This window comes from Dictyostelium discoideum, assembly GCF_000004695.1.
Source record: "Dictyostelium discoideum AX4 chromosome 6 chromosome, whole genome shotgun sequence".
Classification (NCBI taxonomy): Eukaryota; Evosea; class Eumycetozoa; order Dictyosteliales; family Dictyosteliaceae; genus Dictyostelium; species Dictyostelium discoideum.
In genome coordinates this window covers 707,486-731,899 of record NC_007092.3, presented here as the reverse complement: position 1 = coordinate 731,899, position 24,414 = coordinate 707,486, and the positions used below count along the sequence as shown (strand labels likewise).

The window sequence follows — 24,414 nt, the reverse complement described above, 5'->3', positions numbered from 1 at the left end:
GTGAAGTTTCACCTCATCAGCCACCCCACTACAATACACATCATCACACAAGCACACCATCAGTTGCACCATCATTCATAACGGGTGGATCAACAACTCCACCACCAATTACAATATTTGGTAGATTAATTGAACCAAATCAATCAAATTCTTTATCAAATTCTATATCAAATTCAAATTCAAACAATAACAATAATAATAATAATGATAGTATTAATATAAATAGTATTAATAGTAATATATATCAAACAACTGTACCATTAACCCTTTCAAATGTATTAAATAGTAGTAATTTTAACAATAACAATAACAATAACAATAACAATAACAATAATAATAATAATAGTAATAATAGTTTAAATAATAGTAATAGTAATAGTAATATAATAAGTCCAAGTAGTAGTAGTGGAAATTTATCAAGTTTTAATAATAATAATAATAATGAAGAATATAATAATTATAATAATAATTATAATAGTTTAGATAATTCATATAGTTTACAATTTGAATCATTAATGAGATTAGAACAATCAAATATACCCGAGAAAATATTTACACAACCAAATACATTACCAAAAATCGATAAACATATTTATGATCCACCACAAACTATTAAATGGGGTAATCCATCAGTTAGTCATATTGGTAGTTCTGCATCGTCAACACGTGTTACTAATCGTATCATGTTTACATTACGTCATCCAAATGCTGGTAAAGAAGCAAAAGAAAAAGAAAAAGAAAAAGAAAATGAATTTAAAGAACAACAAGAAATCAATAATATGAATAATAATAATAATGGTGCTAATGGTAATAGTGGTGGTAGTGGTAATGTTATAATTGGATCAGCAGCAGCTGGTAGTGCTTCAAGTAAATCATCACCTTCAACATCACCATTATCATCTTCTTATAATCCAAGTTCACCTGAAACTTCTGAAAACTCTTTTTCTGCTACCCCAATTAGTGATTCAAATTCTTTGAAAAATTCTATTGATAATAATAATAACAATAATAATAATAATAATAATAATAATAATAGTGGTGATACACCAGAAACACCAAAGAGAAAATTCTCTTTATCAATGGGTACTTTTAATAATAGTAAATCATCTCTTTCAACCTCAAATAGTAATATAAGTACACCCGATAATGGTGCTAGTAGTCCATTGGCAAGTTCCACTAGTGGTTCTGCTTCATCTGCTGCTGCTCCCCCACCAGTTCCATTAACAAATTCAGCAAAAACTAAAATGAATTTCTTAAACTTTTAAAAAAAACAAAAAAAAACAAAAAAAAAAACTAGGAAAAAAAAAAAAAAAAAAAAAACAAAAATAATGTCATAATAATAATAATAATAATAACAATAATAATAACAAAGTCAAACAAACGGTAATATTAACAAATTAATAACCTATTTATTATTATTATTTTTTTTTTAAATATAATTCGTTTTTAAACTCGAGTTTAAAAAAAAGTAAATAAAATTATCCCCTTTGAAATTTATTTTTTATGATAATAGTAATAATTATTTTATAGTTACACTTATTTATTTATTTATATATTTATTTTTCTTTTTTCAGTATAAATATTGGGTTAAAATAAATTGGGTTTAGGTTTAGAGTATTTAAACCAACCTTAAAACCTTTTTTTTTTTTTTTTTTTTTTTTTAAAAAGGTTTTTTTTTTGGGGTTTTTTTTTTTTTTTATTTGAAAAGTGATTACCAACCCAACAATTCCCCCCAAAAAAAATTTAACAATCTTAGATTAAAACTTTAAATATCCCTTATATATAATTTAAATCAAATTCAAAAAAAAAAAAGAATTAACAGAAAAGAAAAAAAAAAAAAAAAAAATTTTATACAAAAAAGAAAATTGGTGTAATATATTTAAAAATGAAAAGACTGGAAAAAAAAAAATAAAACCATTTGGAAGAACTTACTTAATTTTATTTTTCAAAAAAATTTTATGTTTAAATTAATTATTAAAAATGGGTTTTATTATTTGAAAAAACAATATAGAGGGAAAAATAAAAAAACAATCCCTTTTAAAAAAAAAAAAAAAAAAAAAAAAAAAAGATTAGTTGTGAAGCGTAAGTATCAATTCCAATGGCAGCAGCTAATCTACTTATAGTTAAAGAATATTTTTATCTTGCTTTTTACTATTTTTTACTTCCTTTGTACCAAATCATGGTCGATACTTTTCGATTGTTTAATAAGGGTTGGCATATACATGGAAGTTTTTTTTAAATCCTATCTTTATTAATTCCATTAATTTTTCTCGTTTTGGGGGGAAAAAAAAAAAGTTTTTTGTTGTGCTTAATTTTATTTTTCAAAAAAATTTTATGTTCAAATTAATTAAAAAGGGGTTTTTTTTATTTTAAAAAACAAAACCACTCCTTAATTGCGTTATCCAATTCAAAAAAAAATTTGAAAAAACAATACAGAGGGAAAAAGCGATTGTTTTTTTTAAAAAAAAAAAAAAAAAAAAAAAAAAAAAGAAAAAAAAAAAATTTTGAAAAAGACAAAAAAAAAAGATCTCTTGAAGATGTGATCGTATTTTTTTTTTTTTATTTTCCCCCAAAAAAATGATTGTGTGTTATATTTAACTATAAATCAAAATAAAATTTATATAAAAACAAATCACATTCACATTTATTTTATTTTATTGTTTTTTTATTAAAATAATTTGTTAATAATTAATTTTTTAGTTTATTTTATTTTTATTTTTATTTTATTTTTTTTATTTTTTTTTTTTAACACTCTACTACAACTTTAACACACACTAGCACAATATTTTCTCACCCAAAATACAAAAAAAAAAAAATTTTTTTGACAGAGTGAACTTTATTTAAAATTAAATTAATTATTTAATTATTATCGATTATTATTATTAATTTTTTAAATTATTATTTTTTATTTTTTTACTTTCATTATTTTTTTTTTTTTTTTTTTCCTTTTTTTTTTTTTTTATTATTTTAAAAAATTTATTACAATAATAATATTAATAAATTTTATCTTAAAAAATAAATAAATAAAAAAAAAAAAAAAAATTAATAATTCTATCGGGGCATTAAATGGGTTTTTTTTTTTTTTTTCTTTTAATTAAAAAATCTAAATTTTTAAATTTATTTACATCTACAATTAATATTAAAAAATTAAGTAAATAAAAAAATTAATTAATAATTTTAACATTAATAAAATTATATTTATATATAATAATTTAATTTTTTTTATTTTTTTTATTTTTTTTACCGGGCATCATAAATAAATACAATACACACACACACATACAATTTTTTATTTTATTTCACACACACACATATAATAATATCAATTTCATATTAAAGTATTATTAAAATTATTGATAAGCGCACATCAATAATATATTCAATAATGTTAAAAGAGGGTACATTTTCATTTCCATCAATATTTCAAGGTTGGACTTTAAATAATAATAATAATAATAATAATAATAATAATAATAATAATAATAATAATAATAATAATAATAATAATAATAATAATAATAATAATAATAATAATAATAATATTAATAATAATGATAATAATAATAATAATAAAAATCAAGATGAAAATGTAAATAATAATAATAATAATAATAATAATAGTACAGAAAATGATATGGATGTACCAACAATAGAAGAAGATTATTATAATGAAGATTCGTTTGAAGCATTATTTCAAAGAGAAAAGAAACCAAAAAAAAATAAATTAAATCTTGATTATGAAATAATTGCACTTGCATCACCAACAACATCAACACCTTCTTATTCTTCACCATTAAAATTATCACCAACTTTAAATTCATCAAATATTAATTTAAATGGTATAAATATTAGTAATAGTAATAGTAATAATAATACTAAAGATGATAAAATTAAAAATAATAATAATAATGATCAATGCGTACCCATGACAGTAGACATTTCATCAACATCACCAACAACATTTTCACCATCACAATTATTTAAAAGTTATTATTATACAAACAACAACAACAATAATAATAACAATAATAATGAGGTGAATTCTAGCGCTAGTTTTATCTCAAATCCATTTAATTTCTTTAAATCAATAAGATCATATAAAAAAGATGAAACTACTCAAGATGAATTAGAATCTTCTTCAATTGTAAATAATAATAATAATTGTAATATTAATATCGAAAGAACAACAACAACTACAACTACAACAACTACAACAACTACAACAACAACAACTAAAATTATACCATTTAAAAAAGGTATTAATTTTGAAGAACTACCATTAGAAATTATTGTATATATATTAGGATTTTTAGAATGTGAAGATATTGGTTTAAGAACATCATTATTAAATAAGAATTTTAGAGATATTTCAGATTTTTATTTTATTTGGAAGAATCTATATATTAAAAAAACTGAACCAATTAAAATTAAAAATAAAAGAAATAAATTCTTTAATGTTGATATAAATTCAATTTATAAAGATAACAATAATGAAATTAGTTTAGAAAATAATAATAATAATAATAATAATAATAATAATAATAATAATAATAATAATAATAATAATTTTAATAAATTTAATAAGATTGAACCATTAAAAGAATATAAATTATTATATAAAAAAAGGACAATAACAGAAAAGAATTGGAAAAGAGGTATTTGCTCAGTTCAAACATTATATGGTCATCAAAGAGGTGTTTGGGGTGTACAATTTCATGGTGATCAATTAGTATCATGTTGTGAGGATGGTGTTATGAAAGTATGGGATTTAAAAGATGGTGAATGTATAAACACGTTATTTGGTCATAATGATGTTGTGAATTCATTTCATTTTGAAAAGGAGCGAGTTGTTAGTGGTAGTGATGATTCAACTTTGAAAATGTGGAATTCAAATACTGGTCAATGCTTAAATACATTCCATGGTCATCAAGGGTCAGTTTGGATGCTAGAATTTAAAGACAATTGGTTAGTTAGTGGTGGTAATGATAGGATGGTGAGAGTATGGGATACAAATACCGGTCAACAAGTTTCAAAACTTAAAGGACATACAGGTAGAATCTATTATGTTCAAATGGGGAATAATTTAGTGGTTAGTGGCGCCCAAGATAAAACATGTAAAGTATGGGATCTAAGATGCGGTTTACCAATTCATTCAATGGTATCATCCTCCTCAATACGTTGTTTGCAAATTGATGGCAATCTATGGGCTGACCACAGTGGCGGAAGTGGTCGTGGGAGCGGCGATTGGGCAGTTGCAAGTGGCCATGACGATGGCTCCATTGGTGTCTGGAATATGAGGACTGGCACACTCCAAGCAACTCTATCAAATCCATTAAGTAAAGCAGTTTGGCATATTCAATTTAGAAATAATGTAATTTACACTTCCTCTGAAAATAATCTTTATAGTTGGAATTTAAATATTGCAGATGGTTCAGACTCTAAAACTATAAACACTCAATTAACTTCAAATAAAGTTTTCAAAGGTCATACTAAATCAATTAAACATTTTCAAGTTAAAGATAATAGATTAGTTAGTGGTGGTTTAGATAACAAAATTAAAATTTGGGATTTAGATAAACCTGGAAATAATTATTTATACACCCTTGTTGGTCATTCAAAAAGTGTTGATTGGTTAGAATTTAAAAAAGATAAATTAATAAGTTGTTCAGCTGATCATACAATTAGAGTTTGGGATTTTAATTCATAAATTAAATAAAATAATAATAGATTTGCTTTTTAATGTAAAAAAAAAAAAAAAATTATATATACAAGTATATTTATTTATTTTTAAGATCTTATTTTTATAATTATTACCAAAATACTTGTTAATATTATATATATTTTATTTCTTGATTTGTTTTGTATTTATTTTTTTATATTTTTGAAATAAATCTTTTTAACTTTGAAAAGAATGATTGATTTTCAAGATTATCAGATGAATCTTTACCAAGTAAAGGTGTATTATCATCTCCTATTGATTCTTCTTCATCTTGATCTTCATCATCTTCATCATCTTCGTCATCATTATTAATAGTATTATTATTTGACCTTTTTTGTTTTCTTTCTTGTTTTCTTTTTTCTTTTCTTTTATCTTTTTCTTCATTTATAGTTTCTTGTTCTTTTAATTTCTTTTGAACAGCTTTTTTAACAACTACACTAATTATAATCATATTTATGAGCATTAAAGCACCACTAATTGCATAGAGTACAATTGTACCCTTACCAAGATCTAAACCATCCTTTTCAAATTTAGGTATTGAACCAATTACAACAGCACCTAGATAAATGAAAAATGAAGTACCAGGTAATAAGCCAATCGCTGTACAAATTAAATAACGTGCTACTGATATCTTTGCAACTGATAATGCATAATTTAATATACTCTCTGGAACTATTGGTGTAAAACGTAATAATAAAACTATTTTAAAACTTTCTTGTGCAACCGCTTGATCAACTGCTGTCATCCTTTTACTCTTTGCTACCATTCTTGATATACTTCCTCTTAATAAGAATCTACCAATTAAAAATGAAATACATCCTCCAACCATTGATGCTGTCCATACAAATAATAATGTATACCAAAATCCAAATATTGCTCCACCTCTTTTTAAATTTTAAAAATTAAATAAATAATTAGTATTATTTATTATTATTATTATTATTATTATTATTATTATTATTACATCTTCTCTCTCTCTCTCTCTCTCTCTCTTTTTATATTGTATGTTTTAATTTAAACTTACAAAACTGTTGGAATGGTTACAGGTATTAAAAATATAATTAAACACATAAAAGCACCCATATATATGAAACCACCAATGAGATAACCATGTTTTTCTTTATCGACGTAATCTTGAAGGTTTTTTAAATATTCTTTGAAATGATCTTGAAGTTTAAATTTGAATACAACAACACATATTAAAGTAATCATACAGATTAAAATAAAAATTTTTACCCATGTTAATGGTTTAAATCTTATTACTCTTTTACCACAATATTTTAAACCATTTATAATTTTCTTTGATAATGCTATTTTTTCAACTTTAATATTCTTTTCTGAAATTTCTATTGATTCTTTATTATCGTCATCATTATCATTGTCATTATCATCATCGTATTGATTGTCTTCTTTTTCTTTATCTTTGTTTTCAAAATTATCTACTATTTCTATCTTTCTAGTTGACGCTATTATTGGTATATTATTATTTTTATTATTACTTAAATTATTATTATTATTATTGTTTGAATTTTGTTGATTAGTAACTGAAAATGTCCATGTTGGAGTCGATGATACCGATGATACAAATGATGATTGTGATTGGCTAATTATTGAATCATCATTCTCTATGTAATCTGTTGTTGCTGTTGTTGTTGTTGTTGCTGCTGCTGTTGTTGTTGGTTGTACCATAACTTTTTATATTTGGTTTTTTTTTTTTTTTTTTTTTGTTTTGTTTTGTTTTGTTTTTTTATATGTAAAAAAAATTTATTTTACATATATGATTCTTTTATTTAATTTAATTAACTATATGTGTATGAATGTATGTAAATTATTATTATTATTATTATTATTATTATTATTATTATTATTATTATTATTATTATTATTATTATTATTATTATTATTATTAATATTATTATTATTATTATTATTATTATTTATTAAAACAACTATTTAAAATAAATTAAATAACTAAATTTATTTATTTTAAAAAAAAAAAATAATAAAATAATATGAAATAAATTATTATAGCTAATTATTGTTTTTTAAAAAAAAAAAAAATAATAAAAATAATAAAATAAAATAAAATTAATAAATAATGTTAAAATAGATAGATCTTTGTGTGGGGTGATAATGTGGGGTTAATTTTATTAATGAGGTTTTTTTTTTTTTATTTTTTATTTTTTTTTTTTTTGTCAAAGATAAACATTTACCTTGAAAAGTTTTGAAGAAAAGAATAAAAAAAATGTGATTCGTTGTGTCAGCTTTCTCTCAAATTTTTACTTTTTAATTTTTTTATTTTTTTTTTATTTTTTATTTTTTTTATTTTTTTTTTTATTTTTTATATTTTACAGTTTTTTCAATTAAAAACTTTTCGACCTTGCGACCTAATAAAAAAAAAAAATTTAGGATGACATCAGAGTGAGATATTTTTTTAATTTTTTTTTGCCAGAGGTATTGGGAAAATATTGAGTATGAAATTATTTTTATTTTTTTTTTATTTTTGTAATAATTTTTTTAAAAAAAAGAGAGAACTCAAATTTTTGCTTCTGGTTTATACCAGAAATTAAAAGCTTTTTTTTTTTTGACTTTTTTTAATTTTATTTTTATTTTTTTATTTTTTTATTTTTTTATTTTTTTTATAAACATTTCAAATTGTAAATTTAAATAAAAAAAAAATTTTTTTAAAGGGTGGTACCCTTGAAAATAAAATTTTATAGGTTGTCAAAGTTGCACATCTGTTTTTTTTTTTTTTTTCTTTTTTTTTAATTTTTTTACAAAAAAAAAAAAAAAAATATTTTATATTAAATAGAAAAAATCAACAATCTGTGTATGTTTTATTTTCTCTATTCATTTAAAATTTTCTTTTTATTTTAATTTTTTAATTTATTTTTTTTTTTTAAATTTTATTTTATTTTTTATTTTTGATTAATTATTATTATTTATTTATTATTTTTTTTTTTTTCATAAACATCTTTTTTTTTTTTAAAAAATAGATTTTGTAATTGGTCCGTCAATGATAAATTTAAATTTGATCAAATTTTTTTATTTTTTTATTTTTATTTTTTATTTTTTTTAATTTTTTTAATTTTTATTCCTGGCAAATTGAATTGTTTGATACCACACACAAACAATTGAAATTTTTTTTTTTATTTTTTTTATATTTTTATTTTTTTATTTTTTTTATTTTTTTTATTTTTCAATTGTTTTATAAACTTATCAAATCCCGATCATTAAACAAATTGTATATATATTCAATTTTTGATTTTCATTTTCACCTTTTTTTTTTTTAATAGCATATAATAACAATAATAATAGGAAATAATAAAAAAAAAAAAACAAAATTTAAATCAAAAATAAAATGAAACCAATTAATGAAGGAAGAGGTGAAGGTGAAGTACAGCCTTTACTTAATAGTGATTATCAATATTCTAAACCATCATTTAGAAATAGAAGTAAATATAATATTATAGTTTTAGGATTAAGTTTTTGTATTTTATTTTCAGCATTTTCTCCAACTCAGGTATTTATTTAATTTTTATAATATTATAATCCAACTTCAAGAGTTTCTTTTTCAAAATTACACATATCATATTAATAATAATAATTTGTGTGTTTATATGTGTATATATATATATACATATGTATGTATTATTATTTTAGGAATTACAAACTACAATTAATAAAAATCTCGGGTCAGATTCATTAGCAGTATTATATGCATTTTTATCAGTAACAAATTTTATATCACCATTTGTAATTTTAAAATTAGGAGAAAGATTATCATTAATAGTTGGTACATTAACATATTCAGCATATATCGCAGCAAATATTAAAGTTACAATACCAACATTATATGGTGCGTCAGTTTTACTTGGTATTGGTGGTGCTATTTTATGGACTGCTCAAGGTTCTTTTGTAATTCAATGTTCAACAGAGAGTACAATTGGCGCAAATACTGGTTTAGTATGTTTTTTTTTTTTCATTTTAGAATAAATAATAATAATAATAATAATAATAATAATTAAAAATATAAGTGTTATTAATAGATTTTATTTATTAGTTTTTTGCATTATTTCAAATTAATCAAATTATTGGTAATTTAGGTACAGCAGCATTGATTGATAAAGCAGGTTTACAAAATGAGGTTTTATTTTTAATATTTTTAGGTGTATCATTATTGTCGATATTGGGATTTGCAATATTGGGTAAACCAGTTAAAGTAAATGATAAAGGTCAAATAGTGGAGAAAGAGAATCAAACTATGTCAATTAGGGATCGTTTATTATCAACTATAGTTTTATTTAAAGATAGACCAATTCAATTATTAGTAGCACCATTGCTTTATAGTGGTATTAGTCAGTCATTCTTTTTTGGTGTATTCCCTCAATTACTTGGTAAGGAATGGATTGGTTATGTGATGGCTGTATTTGGTTTTTGCGATGCTGCTGGCAGTATGATCATGGGTAAATTGTCTGATATTTTCGGTAGAAAGATACTTGTGGTCTTTAGTACCGTGTTTTGTATTTCTGGTACTGTTTTATGTATCCTATTGGACAGATTAGTCTCAACACAATCAGAGAGAATACCATACTATTTCATAGTTGCCGCTTTATTAGGTTTGGCAGATGCCGGCTTCAATACTCAATTATACGCATTAATCGGTGTTATCTATCCAAAGAAAGGTGAAGCTGCTGCCGGTGTTTTCAAATTCGTTCAGTCAACTGCAACTGCTGCTGCCTTTGTCTATGGTCCATATGCTACATTATTTGATAATGTCATTATCGTTGGTTCTTTAGTAATTTTATCTTGTGTATTATTCATGTTTGCTGATAATTTTTCAAAAAGAGTTTCAATTGATGAGTTAACTGTTTGAAAAAAAAAAAAAAATAGAAAAAGAAAATAATATAGATATAATTTAAATAAAATTAAAATATTTTTTCCCCCAATATTCTTTATACCTTTTTTTTCATTTATTTTAAATTATTTATCGTTTTATAAAAAAAAAAAAAAAAAAAAAACAAATGATAATTCAGAAAAGATATTTTTAAAAATCAAAAAAGATATTTTTTTTTTTTATTTTTTTATTTTTTTAATTTTTTTTTTTCAAAAGTGATTGCAGGAGAATAGGAGTGAAAATATCACGAAAAAAAAAAAAAAAGAGAATCATTATGATTCTATTTTTTTTTTTCTATTCTTTTTCTTCATTTTTTGGTAAAAAGTAGTTTTTTTTTTATTTTTTAAAAGATAAGATTATTGATGATGTCGTAATAAAAAAAATAAAAATAAAAAATAAAAAATGAAAAATAAAGAAGATTTATTACAAACTCCATTACTAAATGATCATCATCATCAAGAAGAGAATGATTATTATTCTCATTCAAAATCAATACAGAATAAAAATAATAATAAAATAAATATTATAATTTTAGGATTATGTTTTTGTATATTATTTTCAGCATTTTCTCCGACACAAGTATTTATTTATTTAATATTAAATATTTATTTTTATTTTTTTCAGTAAAGGTGTGTATATATTCTAATTTATATAATTATTTTTTTTTTTTAAAAAAGATTTTACAAACAACAATTAATCAAAATTTGGGATATTATACATTGGCTGTATTATATTCATCTTTATCAATTTCAAATTTTATATCACCATTTATTGTTTCAAAATTTGGTGAAAAAATATCATTAATTATAGGAACATTATCATATGCTATATATATTGGATCAAATATTTATGTTACTCAACCATCATTATATATTTCATCAATTTTAGTTGGATTTGGCGGTGCAATATTATGGAATGCACAAGGTTCATTAATAATTAAATATTCAACAGAAGAAACTATTGGCGCTAATACAGGTTTAGTAAGTTGTATATAAATTTTTATTATTTTTTTTTTTTTTACATATAAATTCTAATTTATTATTTAAATAATAGTTTTTTGCATTATTTCAAACAGATCAAATCATTGGAAATATAGGATCAGCAACATTAATTAATAAAGCTGGACTTTCAAATAGCATCTTATTTACTATTTTTATGGGAATTTCTTTAATGCCGATTATCGGATTTTTATTTTTAAAATGTCCAATTACTCCTAAAATTAAAAAAACTATTAAATCAATAAATATTCAAGATGAAGAAACAAAAGGAAATCAAGAAAATCATGACGATGATGATTTATCTATAAAAAATATTTTTAAATCTATAATTATTCTATTTAAAGATAAACCAATTCAATTATTAATTCCATCATTGCTTTATAGTGGTATAAGTCAAACTTTTTTTTTTGGTGTATTTCCATCTTTAATTGGTGTTGAATGGGTTGGTTATGTTATGAGTGTTTTTGGATTTTTTGATGCATTATCAAGTTTTATTTTAGGTAAATTATCATTTAAAATTGGTAGAAAAATTTTAATTTTAATTTCAACAATTTCTTCTATCATTGGTACAGTTTTGATTATTTTAGTTAATCAATCAAAAATAATATATTTCTCAATTAATAATAATAATAATTATGGTGAATATAAAATACTTTGTTATTTTATTGGTAGTGCATTATTAGGATTTTCAGATGCGGGTTTCAATACTCAATTATATTCTTTACTTGGTGTACTTTATCCAACAAATGGTGAAGCTGCTGTTGGTGTTTTCAAATTTGTTCAATCAACTGCAACTGCTGTTGCTTTTATATATGGTCCATATGCTTCATTATTTGAAAATGTCTTTGTTTTAGATTGTTTAGTAATCATTTCTTGTGTATTTTTCATTTTCGCTGATAATTTTTCAAAAAGTGTTTAAAAAAAAAAATAAAAAAATAAAAAAATAATTAAATATTTAATAAACAGTGAAAACAACATCATTTGATTATTATAAATTTTCTTAATGTTATATTCTGTGTTTATTATTTTTTTTTTTTAATTTATTTTTTTAATTTGTTTTTTATTTTTTTATTTTTTTATTTTTTTATTTTTTATTTTTTTTATTTTTACTCAATTTAAACACAACAAAATGATGTTGAGAAAAGTAGGTGGATGCGGACATGACCGCTTTTCAATAGAAGACCTTAAAGAATCGGGCCCCTTTTTATACGATGATAAATTATTTGACCAGGATAGATTCCCTGAGATAAATAGACTCTGTACAAAAGAATGTAAAAAAAAATGAAAGAAATTTATAGGATAACTTTCGAAGGATATCTCAAGGCAGTTAATGATTACTATGATGATTGTAAAATATTCAAACGTCGCCCAAACCCACCATAATGTCAATTGGCTGCCAGACATACAACGATTGTTTAGAATGGCGGAATAGGGATCCGGAGTACCGTGATCGTATATTAAAAACTATGAAAGCGGGAATACTTAATGGTAAGCTAGTTAGATTATGTGACGTGCCAAGGGGTGTAGATGTAGAAATTGAAACAACTGGGCTAACCGATTCAGAAGGAGAAAGTGAATCAGAAGAAGAAGATGAAGAACAAGAAGAAGAAAATGATGAGAGTGACAATGAATAACTACCACTTTTATATCCGGTTACCATTACCTATACACATTAAACACCGGAAACCCCTTACCGGTTATCAGTTACCGTATCTATCACAAAAACTAAAAAGCAAAAAAATAAACAGTTTAACTTTTGTGAACTATAATATAAATTTTTATTAATTATTATTGTTGATTGTTGTTGGTGATGGTGTTATTACTCAAGAAGAGAGTGATTATTATTATTCTCGTTCAAAATCAATACAGTATAAAAATAATAAAATATTATAATTTTAGAATTATGTTTTTGTATATTGTTCTCAGCATTTTCTCCGACACAGGTATTTATTTAATATTAAATTTTATATTTATTATTTTCAATATAGGTTTGTATTTTTTCTAATTTCACCACTTTTTTGAAACAATAAATGGTGATATAGAATTTGAAATTAAATATTTAATAAACAGTGAAAGCAACAACAAGTTGATTTATTATTTTTTTAATTTTATTTTTATTTTTATTTTTTATTTTAATTTTTTTTTTTTTTTATATCGATATTTTTTTTTTTTTTTTTTTTTTTTTTTTTGAAAAAAATTTTATGGTAAAAAGTAGTTTTGGGGAATTTGTTACATCTAGGCAGATCAAACAAATTGGGAATGAAAATAAAATTAAAATTAAAAAAAATAAAAATAAAAAAAAAAAAAAATTAAATATAATATTCCTGTTTTTCGCAACGTAGATTTTTAATTTTTATTTTTATTTTTATTTTTATTTTTAATTTTATTTTTTTATTTTTTTTTTTTTTCTTTTTTTTTTTTTTTCTATTTTTTTTTCTTTTTTTTGAACAGTGTCAGTTTCAAACCCAATATATATTTTTTTTTTTTCATAAATTTAAGGATGAAGTCAAAACGATTATTTTTTTTATTATGCCTGCTTCTGGTATTCATATCTCATTATTCAGTATCCACTCTAGGTGATGATAGTGATGATTCGAATAGTTTAACTTTTCATCCACTACCAACAACACCATCATCATCTTCAGCACCCACAACAACAACATCATCAACATCAGCACCCACAACAACAACAACAACCTCAACATCAGGAGGATCACAAGCAACAGAACCAGCAGAAACACCCACAACAACAACAACAACCTCAACGTCAGGAGGATCACAAGCAACAGAACCAGCAGAAACATCCACAACAACAACAACAACAACAACAATACCAACAACAACAACAACAACAACAACAATACCAACAACAACAACAACAACAATACCAACAACAACAACAACAACAATACCAACAACAACAACAACAACAATACCAACAACATCAACAACATCAACAACAGAATCCACAAAACCTACAACATCAGATCCAACGGGACCTACTCATCTTGGAGATGAAGAAGATCCATACAGTGATAATTCAAGTAGGTTTTTTTTTTTTAAAAAATTTTATTGTCTTTTTTGATGTGTGTTTATTAAACTAATTTATTAACACTCCCATATATATATAATATTATATATATGTAAAAAAATATATTTAGTTTTCAATAGTACAATTATAGTATATGTAATAGGCGGTGCATGTGTAGTATTTGTTTGTATTATATTATATAAAAGATTTAGAACAGGTAGAATTTCAACAGCTCAAAACAATGCATCATATGTTGCATTAGAAATGAAAGATTAAAAAGAAAGAAAAAAATAAACAAGGATCGATCCAATGTAAATAATATATTTAATGAAATAAATAAATAAATAAATAAATAAAAAAAAAAAGAACCAAAAATTTCCTATTTATTATTATTATTATTATTATTATTTTTTTTTTTTTTTTAATAGAAAACTATTTTTTATAATACTATATTTTTTATAATACTATATAGTTTATTTTTTTTTTATTTTTTTTATTTTTATTAATTTAAAGAAAGATTGGAAGCAAAATGACTTTTAATATAATCATAACCTTTTTCTTGATAATCTTGTTTAGAGATTGAAACATTTGACCAATTATCTTGATTATCTAAACACCATTTTCTAGCACCTAACCAAGCATCCAATTGAGAGTCTTTTGATTTTAAGATGGTTAAAGGTGAATATGGTTCACGAATTTGTTGAATTTCATAATGAATTCTATCTTTAAAGTGTTTAGTATTTACATTACCACCAGTGAGGAAGATATTCTCTGTTACCAATTTACGTGTATCCACTGGCAATTGGGAGAGAATTGAAGAGATAATAGCCTCAACCAAACCCATTTGATCCACACCAATGATTGCTTTTGGTTGAAATAAAGTTTCAGGACATTTAATTCTTTCAACGCCCAATGAAACTTGAAAATCTTCAGCGGTATGATATTCACCTATTGGGAATTGATCATCATGACTAACGATGGCACTACTAATACTAGTTGGATCGAATTTATTCAATAGTTTATCAAGAATTGCCATTTCTCTTGATTCTTCTGCCTCTTCAGGATCTTCGACCTCTTCACCCTTTTCACCATAGTTACCATGATTGGTTGGATTTACAATTGTTCTTAGCCTTGAATTTCTTTGAACTATATTGGCTTTTTGTTTTTGCTTTTGTCTTGCTTCTCTTTTTTCCAAAATTTTCGATTTTCTACTATGAAGATCCTTTAAATAATGTTCAGGATCCTTCAAGAATGATTCTTCCTCTTGACGATCACGTTCCTCCTCCTTTTCTTTCTCTTTCTCTTTCTCTTCATCTCTTTTTCTCTTTTGTGCTAATCTACCATCTTTCATACTCTTTAATTGTCTTTGTTTTTTCTTTTCTTTTAATTGATCAGCATTCAACTCTGAATCTGCAATAAATAACAATGGGAATTCTTCAGTGTCTTCAACTTGTTCACTCTCTTTCTTCTTTCCAAATAGTTTATCTTTTAAATCATCTATATCCCTAATTAAATCCTTTTCAGTTGCATAGGATTTTGATTTCAATGTTTGTTGAAACTCTTCAACATTTGTAGTCTTTAATGCTAATATTGATTCCAATGAAGCTAATTTATCCTCTAATTCCGTTTTCTTTTCTAAACGTTTCTTATCTGCCAACTCCCTTAATTTCGCACCTAAATCTTTTCGATTTTGAATTTTTCTTTGTCTTTCCTCTTCTAATTTCTCAAAATCAATCTCTTGATAAGGTAATTGAATTATAACTGATTTCTCTTTTGCTAATTGATCATTTTCAAATTCTTTTAATTCTTCAATATATTGACCTTGTGAAACATAACAATGTTCTTCTTTAATTTTCTAATTTTTAAAATAAATAATTTAATAATTTTAATAATAATAATAATAATAATAAAAATTAATAAACTTACATTTGTATAATTTTGAGTAAAATAAGATTTATGTTTAGGATATTTTAAATGAATTAATTTTCTAAGATAATCAGTTGATGCACCACCACCTATATTTATTCTTTTAGTTTGTTGATGAGAAACATTATAATTTTGAACATTATATATATGAGTTGTATTAAAACTTGATCCAATAATTAATGAATTTTTACCACCATCTTTAAATTGATCTCTTTGTCCATAAAATGAAAATAATGAATCAATACCATAAACAACTGATTTTATATTATAACATTCAAATAATAATTCACTCATGTCTTTTTTTTTTTTTAAAAAAAAAAAATAAATTAATAAATCAATCAATTAATTAATTAAAAAAAAAAAAAAAAAAAAAAAAACTTACATTTTCTACAAAATGTTGGATTTGAAGTTGGTTCAGTAATTAAAACAGGATTTTCAATTTCATTTTCAATACCAAATTTATGGAATATATAATCAAATATACTCTCTTGTGATGGTGGGTGAACTAATAAATTTGAGTCAAATGGACTCTTTATTGTTAATCTTGAAATATCACCTTCTTTTAATGAATTACCAACAATTGGACTTGATGTACTTTTAACTTTACCAACTAATGATCTAAATATTACTATTGTTTTTCAGAAAATAAAAAAAAATTAATAAGTTATGTTTTTTTATATAAATGTTTCAACATAAATTATATCTTTATTTATTTATTATTATTATAATTGATCTATTACATTTTGGCGATATATCATTTGCAAAACCTGCTCTACATTGATAGGACCCATTATCAATTATAATTGGTATTGAAGGGTTTGCATATTTTGTTTTATAGTCTTTACAAATTTGATCATCAATTGGTGATTCAATCTCTTTGTATGCAAAAATATTATTCATATTATAATAAAAAAAAAAAAAACAAAACCCACAATGAATAAAAAATTTAAAAACAATTTCAAATAATTATTAATTATTATATTATAATATATTTGTTTATGTGAATAGATCTTTTAAGAAATACGTATTATTTGTTTATGTATATGTGAGTAAATAGAATTTATTTATTTATTTATTTATTTTATTTGTTTATTTGTTATTGTTTATTTATGAATGATAATATAATTTGAGGATCTGTATGAAATTTTTTAAAAAAAAAAATAAAAAAATAAAAAAATAAAAAAAAAATGAAAATGAAAAAAAAGGAATATTTATTTTTATAAAAAAAAAAAAAATATAAATAAATTTCCTCTTTGAGTTTTTTTATTTGGTAATAAAATGTTTTTTCTTTTCATTTATAGTATAATCATATTTTTTTATTTATTTTTTTTTTTAATTCCTCAATTTCAAATGATTCCCCAATTTAGTTCGCATTATTACTATTTGTGAAAAAAAAAATAAAAAATAAAAAAATAAAAATAAAATAAAAATAAAAATAATTTCATAAAAAAAAAAAAATTAATAAAAAAATAAAAAAAAAATAATAAAAATTTTTAATTTTTAATTTCATTAAAAAAAAAAAAAAATTATATCATCAAAAGGGAGTGGTTATTATTTTTGTAGTAATAATATAAAAAAAACATTCAATTAATAAATTAATAACTATAAATTTATATATATAAATTAAATAAAAAAAAAAAAATGATTCAAAATGAAAATATATTAATAACTGGATTAACAGGATATGTTGGAAGTAATTTAATAAAAGTTTTACTTGAAGATGATTCAACTAAAAATAATAACGTGTATGCATTAGTTAGAGAAAAATCAAGTCATAGTGAATTTATTAAAGAATTAATTGAAAAATATAAAAATTTTAATTTAATTATTGGTGATTTTGTTGATTTACAATCATCAGTCACTTCACAATCAAAATGTATCGAATTTTTAAAATCAATAATCACAAATAATCAAATAAAGGTAATAATTCATTTAGCATCAATGATGGACTTTTATCCTAGGAATTCAATTGATTATTCAAATATTCATAAAACCAATGTAATTGGTACAGAAAATTTATTAAAAGCATCATGTACATCAACAATTTTAAATTCATCTCCAAAAATGAATAGTGTAAATAATAATAATAATAATATAAATAATAATAATATAAATAATATAAATAATATAAATAATAATAATAATAATAATAATAATAATAATAATAATAATAATAATAATAATAATAATAATAATAATAATAATAATAATAATAATTCATCATTAATTAGAAGGTTTATTTATTGTTCAACAACTGAAACTATGGGAGGTAAAAAACCAATTACAGGTATACCATTATCAGAATTAGATGACCCATATTCACATCCAAGTTATTATTATGGTGAAACCAAGAGATTAGCAGAGGATCATGTTAGACGTTACGAGAAAAAGTATGGATTGGATACGATTATTTTAAGACCAACTGGAATTTTTGGAAAAGATGATCAATTTAGTATATTTGAATTGATACAATCAGTGTCATATGGTATTTTATTTTTCATTCCATCATTTGCCAATGGTAATATCATGTATACACATATTGATGATTTCATTCAATCAATTATGTTATCAATTCATAAAGAGAAATTAGCAACTGATGATACTGATGGATTACCACATACCTATATAATTTCACCAGATAAAGGTTTAACCTATAAAGAAGCGATCATTTTCTTAAATGAAAAATTGAATAGAATGAAGCCACGTTTAAAATTACCCGCATCAATTTGTTTCCCGGCCATTAGAGTATTGGGATTGCTCATGTATTCATTTAGTAGTAGAAAACCCTTCCTATTTAAAGCAGCAACTTTGTCAGCAATGGAAGAAGATCGTATCTATAGTAATGAACGTGCAAAAAGAGAATTAGGTTTCAAACCACAATATACATTCAAACAAGGTTTAAATGTAACAATTGAAGAGTATTTAGAAAATGAAAGAATTGGTTATTATTCAGTCTCACCATTATTTATTTTTACAACAATAGTTTTATTAATTATTAAATTTTTAATTTTATAAAAAAATAAAAAAAAAAAAAAGTGAGAAAATAATAATAAAGAGAATGTTCACGTAAACTCTAATTTGTAAAATTAAAAAAAAAAAAAAAATTATTATAATATAATTTGCCAATTACAAATAATAAACATATTGATTATTATTTTTTATTAGTAATGTTAGAAATAAAAAAAATAAAAAATAAAAAATAAATTTTATATCATACATAAATAAATATTATTTATTAATTTTCTGTTCTGATAGTGATGTGATTATTAATAGCGTTTTATCGGTTATTATTATTATTATTATTATTATTATTGTTATTTATTATTAAATATTAATTATTAATTATTAATTATTATTATTATTTTTTTTTTTTTTTTTTTAATTTTATTTTATTTTATTCAAATCTAAATTTAGTTGAAATTAAATAATCTTCTAAAGAAGTTAATTTATGAATTGAAGAAGCTAAGGTTGTATCTAAATCATTGAAAGCACCAAATTCAGAAAAGAATTGAAACATTGAAGCGATTTCATTGGCATAAGGGAAAGCAAAGGTTCTAAAGGTGGCAGGTGGGATATAGTTATATTTAACTTGTTTACCAGTGACTTTGGTGAAAACTTGACAAATTTGATCACCAGTTAATTTCTCACCAGCTAAAGGTACGATGACACCAGAGTATTTGGAAGGATTAGCAACGATACCAGCAACGATTGGACCAATATCTTTAATGTCAACCATATCCAATGGTTTAGATTCTTCGAGTGGCATACTGATTGTGTAGGTACCATTGGTGGTGGTTGATCTTTTTGGTGTGAAAATTGAAGAGAAATTTTGCATATAAAAAGGTGAATATATGAAAGAACTAATGAATGTTGGGTTCTCTTTGGACACTTTACGTAAATGTTGCTCTACTCTATATTTAAGATCGAAATGTGGTACGGAATATTTATCGTTTGATACTGTTTTACATGAAATTAAACCATGGAATACATAATGTTTAACGGTTTTAACTGAAAGAGCGGCATCCACAAACTTTATGCCATACTCTACTTCCTTTTCAAATGAACTCCAAAAATTGGTTGGATAAAATATAACTTCTGTATCGATTAATGCTGCTTGAATGTTTGCTGGTGAATCGGTATCACTACATTTGACAACTTCGGCATCCAAGTTCTTTAATGCTTTGGCTGCATTGGATTCTATATTTCTGGTTAATGCACGTACTTTATATCCTTCCTTTAATAATGCTCTTGTAACAAAATCTCCAACTTCACTTGTTGAATCTACAACTGTAACTAATTTATTTTTATTATTATTTGACATTATTAAATAAATATTATTATTAAGAATTAATTTAATTAATTAAAAAAAAAAAATAAATAAAAATAAAAAAAAAAAAAAAAAAAAGGGTTTCAAATTTTTTAAAAATTTTGAAAAAAAATAAAAAAAAAAAATAAAAAAAAAAATAAAAATAAATATATAAAAAAAATTTTGAAAAAAAAAAGTGAAAATTTTGATGGTGTTGAATTTCTTGTTGATCTATTTTTCATTTATTTGTTTTTTTTTTTTTTTTTACAAATCTATTTTTTAAAAACAATATATTTATTTAAAATTTTTTTTTTGTTCAGTAAAAATTTTCTAAAATTTTGAATATATACAAAACTATAATTGTCAGAAATTCCAAATAAAAAATTAATTATATTTTCTATTCAACCCCAAATTGTTCTATTTAAAAAGTTGGAAATATATATTTTTTTTTTAATTTTAATTTATTTCTAAAAAAATAAATTAATTCTAAATATGTATAAAAATATATTTTTTTTATTTTCAATTAAAAAAAAAAAAAAAAAAAAAAAAATTAAAATAAAAAGAGTGGAGAAGAAAAAAAAAAAAAAAAAAAAATTTATAACAATAATAAATAATGTCGAACAAGAAACTATCAAATTATTTCAATGGTACTCTTTTGGTTTTAAAAACTTTTCTAACAAAAAATTACTTTTTAAACTTTTCCAATAATAATAAAAAAAAAAAAAAAAAAAAATTGTTATATTGTATTTTATAAAAAAGTGAAATCAGTAATTGAAAAATTGAATTTTTTAAATTAAAAAAAAAATTAATAGATCGATTATTTATAACTATTTGCACATTTTTTATGAGAGGAGTCCTTATTCTGTACATATTTCAAAGAGATAGGGTGTTCATGAACACCAAAAATGTGTTCATGAACAATTTAATATGATATAAACACAAATTTCTATAAACACAAATTTTCGTGTTTATAGAATTTGTGTTTATATCATATTAAATTGTTCATGAACAGCCATGCAAAGCTTAAAAAAATTTATGGGAGAAAAAAAAAAAAAAAAAAAAAAAAATTAAAAAAAAAAAAAAAATTAAATGAAAAAATTAAATGAAAAAATTAAATGAAAAAATTAAATGAAAAAATTAACCAAGAAATGACAATGTTTATTTATTTTTTATATTTTTTTATTTTTTTTAAAACTTTTTCATAAAACAATAATCCATTATTAAAACCCTGCTCCGCTAAGGTTTCATCTGATAAATGCAAACTGATTATAGCTTTTTTAAGTTTTTCTTTATCAACCACCCGTTCGTTTTGCTCCATATCAAATTTTCTTTTTTTTTGGTAAAAAATATATTCTTGTTTTATTTTATGTTCCATTTTCCCCACTACTTTCAATACTATCATTTTCTTTATTATATTTAATATTATTATTATTAATATTTTTATTATTATTATTATAATTATTATTATTATTAGATTCATTTATTGAATCATTATTATTATTATTATTATTATTATTATTATTATTATTATTATTATTATTATTATTATTATTATTATTATTATTATTATTATTATTATCATTATCATTATTATTATTATCATATTCATTACTAATTGATTTATCTATTTCATTTGTATCAATAATATTGTTGTTATTATTATTATTATTATTATTATTATTATTACTATTAATAGTATCTATATTTTCATTATTATTATTAATATTATTATTATTATTTATATTATTATCAATATTAGTACTATTTATATTATTATTATTATTATTATTATTATTATTATTATTATTATTATTATTATTATTATTATTATTATTATTATTATTATTATTATTATTATTATTATTATTATTATTATTATTATTATTATTATTATTATTATTATTATTATTATTATTATTATTATTATTATTATTAGATTCATTTATTGAATCATTATTATCATTAATTTCATTATTATTTCTATATGATTTTGTTTTTTGATTTCTATTTATATATAATGGTTTGCCCATTTCAAATACATTAATGAGTTTGCTTTCTTTATTTTTTAAATATAAAAAAAAGAAAAAAAAAAAAAAATTAAAAAAAAAAAAAAAAAAAAAAAAAAAGAAAAAAAAAAAGAAAAAATAAAAAAAAAAATAAAAAAAAATATTAATATTGAGATTTTTTGTTATTTTTTTTAAAAAAAAAACTCAAAATATTGAATCACCCACCCTCGAATTTAATGCTATTATTTTCAAGATATTTTTTGAATTCACTTTCTGGTGACTGTTTCTTTTCAAAGTTTTTATATATATCTGCTAAAGACCTCTGAGACAATACTAGTTTTGCTGTTTTATATTTTTTGTTAATGTGACTATAACATTCATATTTGTTGCCGAATGCCTCGAATGTATCTGGGGATAAATGCTTATTTTCAATCAATTGGTTTATATATTTATTATTTTTATTTATTTTATTTATTGCAATTTCTTCAAATGTTATCATGTTTTCTCTTTCGTATAAAAACTCAAAAAAAAAAAATAAAAAAAAAAAAAAAAAAATTTTAATATTAATAAAAAAAAAAAATTAAAAAAAAAAAAAAAAAAATTAAAAAAAAAATAAATTGCGTGCGTTTATTTGAGGAGTTTTTTACAAAAATTTAAAATTTCAACTATTATTTTTTTTAAAAAAAAAACAATATCAAAATAGTAATCATGGGGACCAAAAATAAAAAGTTTTGTAATAAAATAATTCCTTCATTTTTTGAAGGATCAAAAGCACTAGCATTTTTTTCTTTTTGATTAAATAAAGTTAATGTGAATATTGTTTCATTATTTTGATTGAAACACTTTTCTTGAGGTTTTTCTATATTTGTAGTTAGTTGAGGATCACAAGAAGCACATTCAGAACTACAATTATGGTAAATTAGCGTTGATTTATCAAATGTTATTTTACGAGCAGTTTGACCATTAATATCTTCACAAACATTTTCAAAATTTATTATAATAAATTCATTTTCACTACAACTTTTAAAGGGGTAAATATATGTAACCATTGTACCAGGTTTTTTTAAAAGTTGTTCATCAGAATTGTTGTACTCTTTATATAGAAAGGAACTCCCATCAATTTCATTTATACAAGTATTTTTTAAAACTACTTCAGAGATTTTATCAAAGTTACTGCATATTAAAGGTGTTTCTGGATCATCATCATAAAACATATAATGAGTGGTATTACCTACTACCCTTCCTCTAAAATTACAGCCTTTAATAATTTTTATATATAGTTCATTTCCTTCAGTGCAATTTGGTTTATTGTAATAAACACTTGTTAATTTTTGTTCAAGATGATTTGAGTTGAAATCTGAAGATGATAAATACTCGGGAGAAACTGAAATTCTGCCATTAACATAATTATTTAAAAATATTAATAAAACAAAATAAAATAGGATTGATTTCATTTTTTTAAGAAAAAATTTTAGGGGAAAAAAAAAAAAAAAAAAAAAAAAAAAAAATTAAAAATGGATAAATAAATAAA

The 24,414-nt window shown here is 21.6% G+C and overlaps 12 protein-coding genes across 12 annotated transcripts in view; 6 read left to right on the top strand and 6 right to left on the bottom strand.

Moving 5' to 3' along the window:
* Positions 1–1,265, top strand: part of DDB_G0291768 (hypothetical protein) — a gene marked incomplete at both ends in the record, with an annotated part of 1,945 nt that extends 680 nt beyond the window's left edge. The window contains one exon of the mRNA XM_629996.1: positions 1–1,265. This exon is cut by the window's left edge and continues 284 nt beyond it. Within this exon, the coding sequence (XP_629998.1) occupies positions 1–1,265 (1,265 nt within the window).
* Positions 1,266–3,385: 2,120 nt separating this feature from the next.
* DDB_G0291716 (hypothetical protein) lies at positions 3,386–5,707 on the top strand (the record flags this gene model as incomplete). The annotated part of the gene is made up of 1 exon (XM_629995.1): positions 3,386–5,707. The coding sequence occupies one exon, from the start codon at positions 3,386–3,388 to the stop codon at positions 5,705–5,707; it is 2,322 nt and encodes a 773-aa protein (XP_629997.1).
* A 166-nt stretch (positions 5,708–5,873) lies between these two features.
* Positions 5,874–7,408, bottom strand: DDB_G0291718 (hypothetical protein; the record flags this gene model as incomplete). The annotated part of the gene is made up of 2 exons (XM_629994.1): positions 5,874–6,603; positions 6,744–7,408. 2 exons carry the CDS (start codon positions 7,406–7,408, stop codon positions 5,874–5,876), a joined length of 1,395 nt encoding a protein of 464 aa, XP_629996.1.
* Positions 7,409–9,080: 1,672 nt separating this feature from the next.
* Positions 9,081–10,595, top strand: DDB_G0291720 (hypothetical protein; the record flags this gene model as incomplete). The annotated part of the gene is made up of 3 exons (XM_629993.1): positions 9,081–9,242; positions 9,383–9,685; positions 9,783–10,595. 3 exons carry the CDS (start codon positions 9,081–9,083, stop codon positions 10,593–10,595), a joined length of 1,278 nt encoding a protein of 425 aa, XP_629995.1.
* Positions 10,596–11,018: 423 nt separating this feature from the next.
* DDB_G0291722 (hypothetical protein) lies at positions 11,019–12,533 on the top strand (the record flags this gene model as incomplete). The annotated part of the gene is made up of 3 exons (XM_629992.1): positions 11,019–11,195; positions 11,294–11,596; positions 11,670–12,533. The coding sequence occupies 3 exons, from the start codon at positions 11,019–11,021 to the stop codon at positions 12,531–12,533; spliced, it is 1,344 nt and encodes a 447-aa protein (XP_629994.1).
* Positions 12,534–12,971: 438 nt separating this feature from the next.
* DDB_G0291724 (hypothetical protein) lies at positions 12,972–13,274 on the bottom strand (the record flags this gene model as incomplete). The annotated part of the gene is made up of 1 exon (XM_629991.1): positions 12,972–13,274. One exon carries the CDS (start codon positions 13,272–13,274, stop codon positions 12,972–12,974), a length of 303 nt encoding a protein of 100 aa, XP_629993.1.
* An 840-nt stretch (positions 13,275–14,114) lies between these two features.
* Positions 14,115–14,921, top strand: DDB_G0291726 (hypothetical protein; the record flags this gene model as incomplete). Its single annotated transcript, XM_629990.1, has 2 exons — positions 14,115–14,658; positions 14,776–14,921. 2 exons carry the CDS (start codon positions 14,115–14,117, stop codon positions 14,919–14,921), a joined length of 690 nt encoding a protein of 229 aa, XP_629992.1.
* A 226-nt stretch (positions 14,922–15,147) lies between these two features.
* arpE (actin related protein 5) lies at positions 15,148–17,471 on the bottom strand (the record flags this gene model as incomplete). The annotated part of the gene is made up of 4 exons (XM_629989.1): positions 15,148–16,500; positions 16,572–16,867; positions 16,954–17,199; positions 17,312–17,471. 4 exons carry the CDS (start codon positions 17,469–17,471, stop codon positions 15,148–15,150), a joined length of 2,055 nt encoding a protein of 684 aa, XP_629991.1.
* Positions 17,472–18,212: 741 nt separating this feature from the next.
* On the top strand, positions 18,213–19,586 carry DDB_G0291730 (hypothetical protein; the record flags this gene model as incomplete). Its single annotated transcript, XM_629988.1, has 1 exon — positions 18,213–19,586. One exon carries the CDS (start codon positions 18,213–18,215, stop codon positions 19,584–19,586), a length of 1,374 nt encoding a protein of 457 aa, XP_629990.1.
* A 379-nt stretch (positions 19,587–19,965) lies between these two features.
* On the bottom strand, positions 19,966–20,892 carry DDB_G0291732 (hypothetical protein; the record flags this gene model as incomplete). The annotated part of the gene is made up of 1 exon (XM_629987.1): positions 19,966–20,892. One exon carries the CDS (start codon positions 20,890–20,892, stop codon positions 19,966–19,968), a length of 927 nt encoding a protein of 308 aa, XP_629989.1.
* A 968-nt stretch (positions 20,893–21,860) lies between these two features.
* DDB_G0291778 (hypothetical protein) lies at positions 21,861–22,279 on the bottom strand (the record flags this gene model as incomplete). Its single annotated transcript, XM_629986.1, has 2 exons — positions 21,861–21,899; positions 22,073–22,279. 2 exons carry the CDS (start codon positions 22,277–22,279, stop codon positions 21,861–21,863), a joined length of 246 nt encoding a protein of 81 aa, XP_629988.1.
* Positions 22,280–23,560: 1,281 nt separating this feature from the next.
* DDB_G0291766 (hypothetical protein) lies at positions 23,561–24,337 on the bottom strand (the record flags this gene model as incomplete). Its single annotated transcript, XM_629985.1, has 1 exon — positions 23,561–24,337. The coding sequence occupies one exon, from the start codon at positions 24,335–24,337 to the stop codon at positions 23,561–23,563; it is 777 nt and encodes a 258-aa protein (XP_629987.1).
* Between the last annotated feature and the right edge of the window lie 77 nt (positions 24,338–24,414).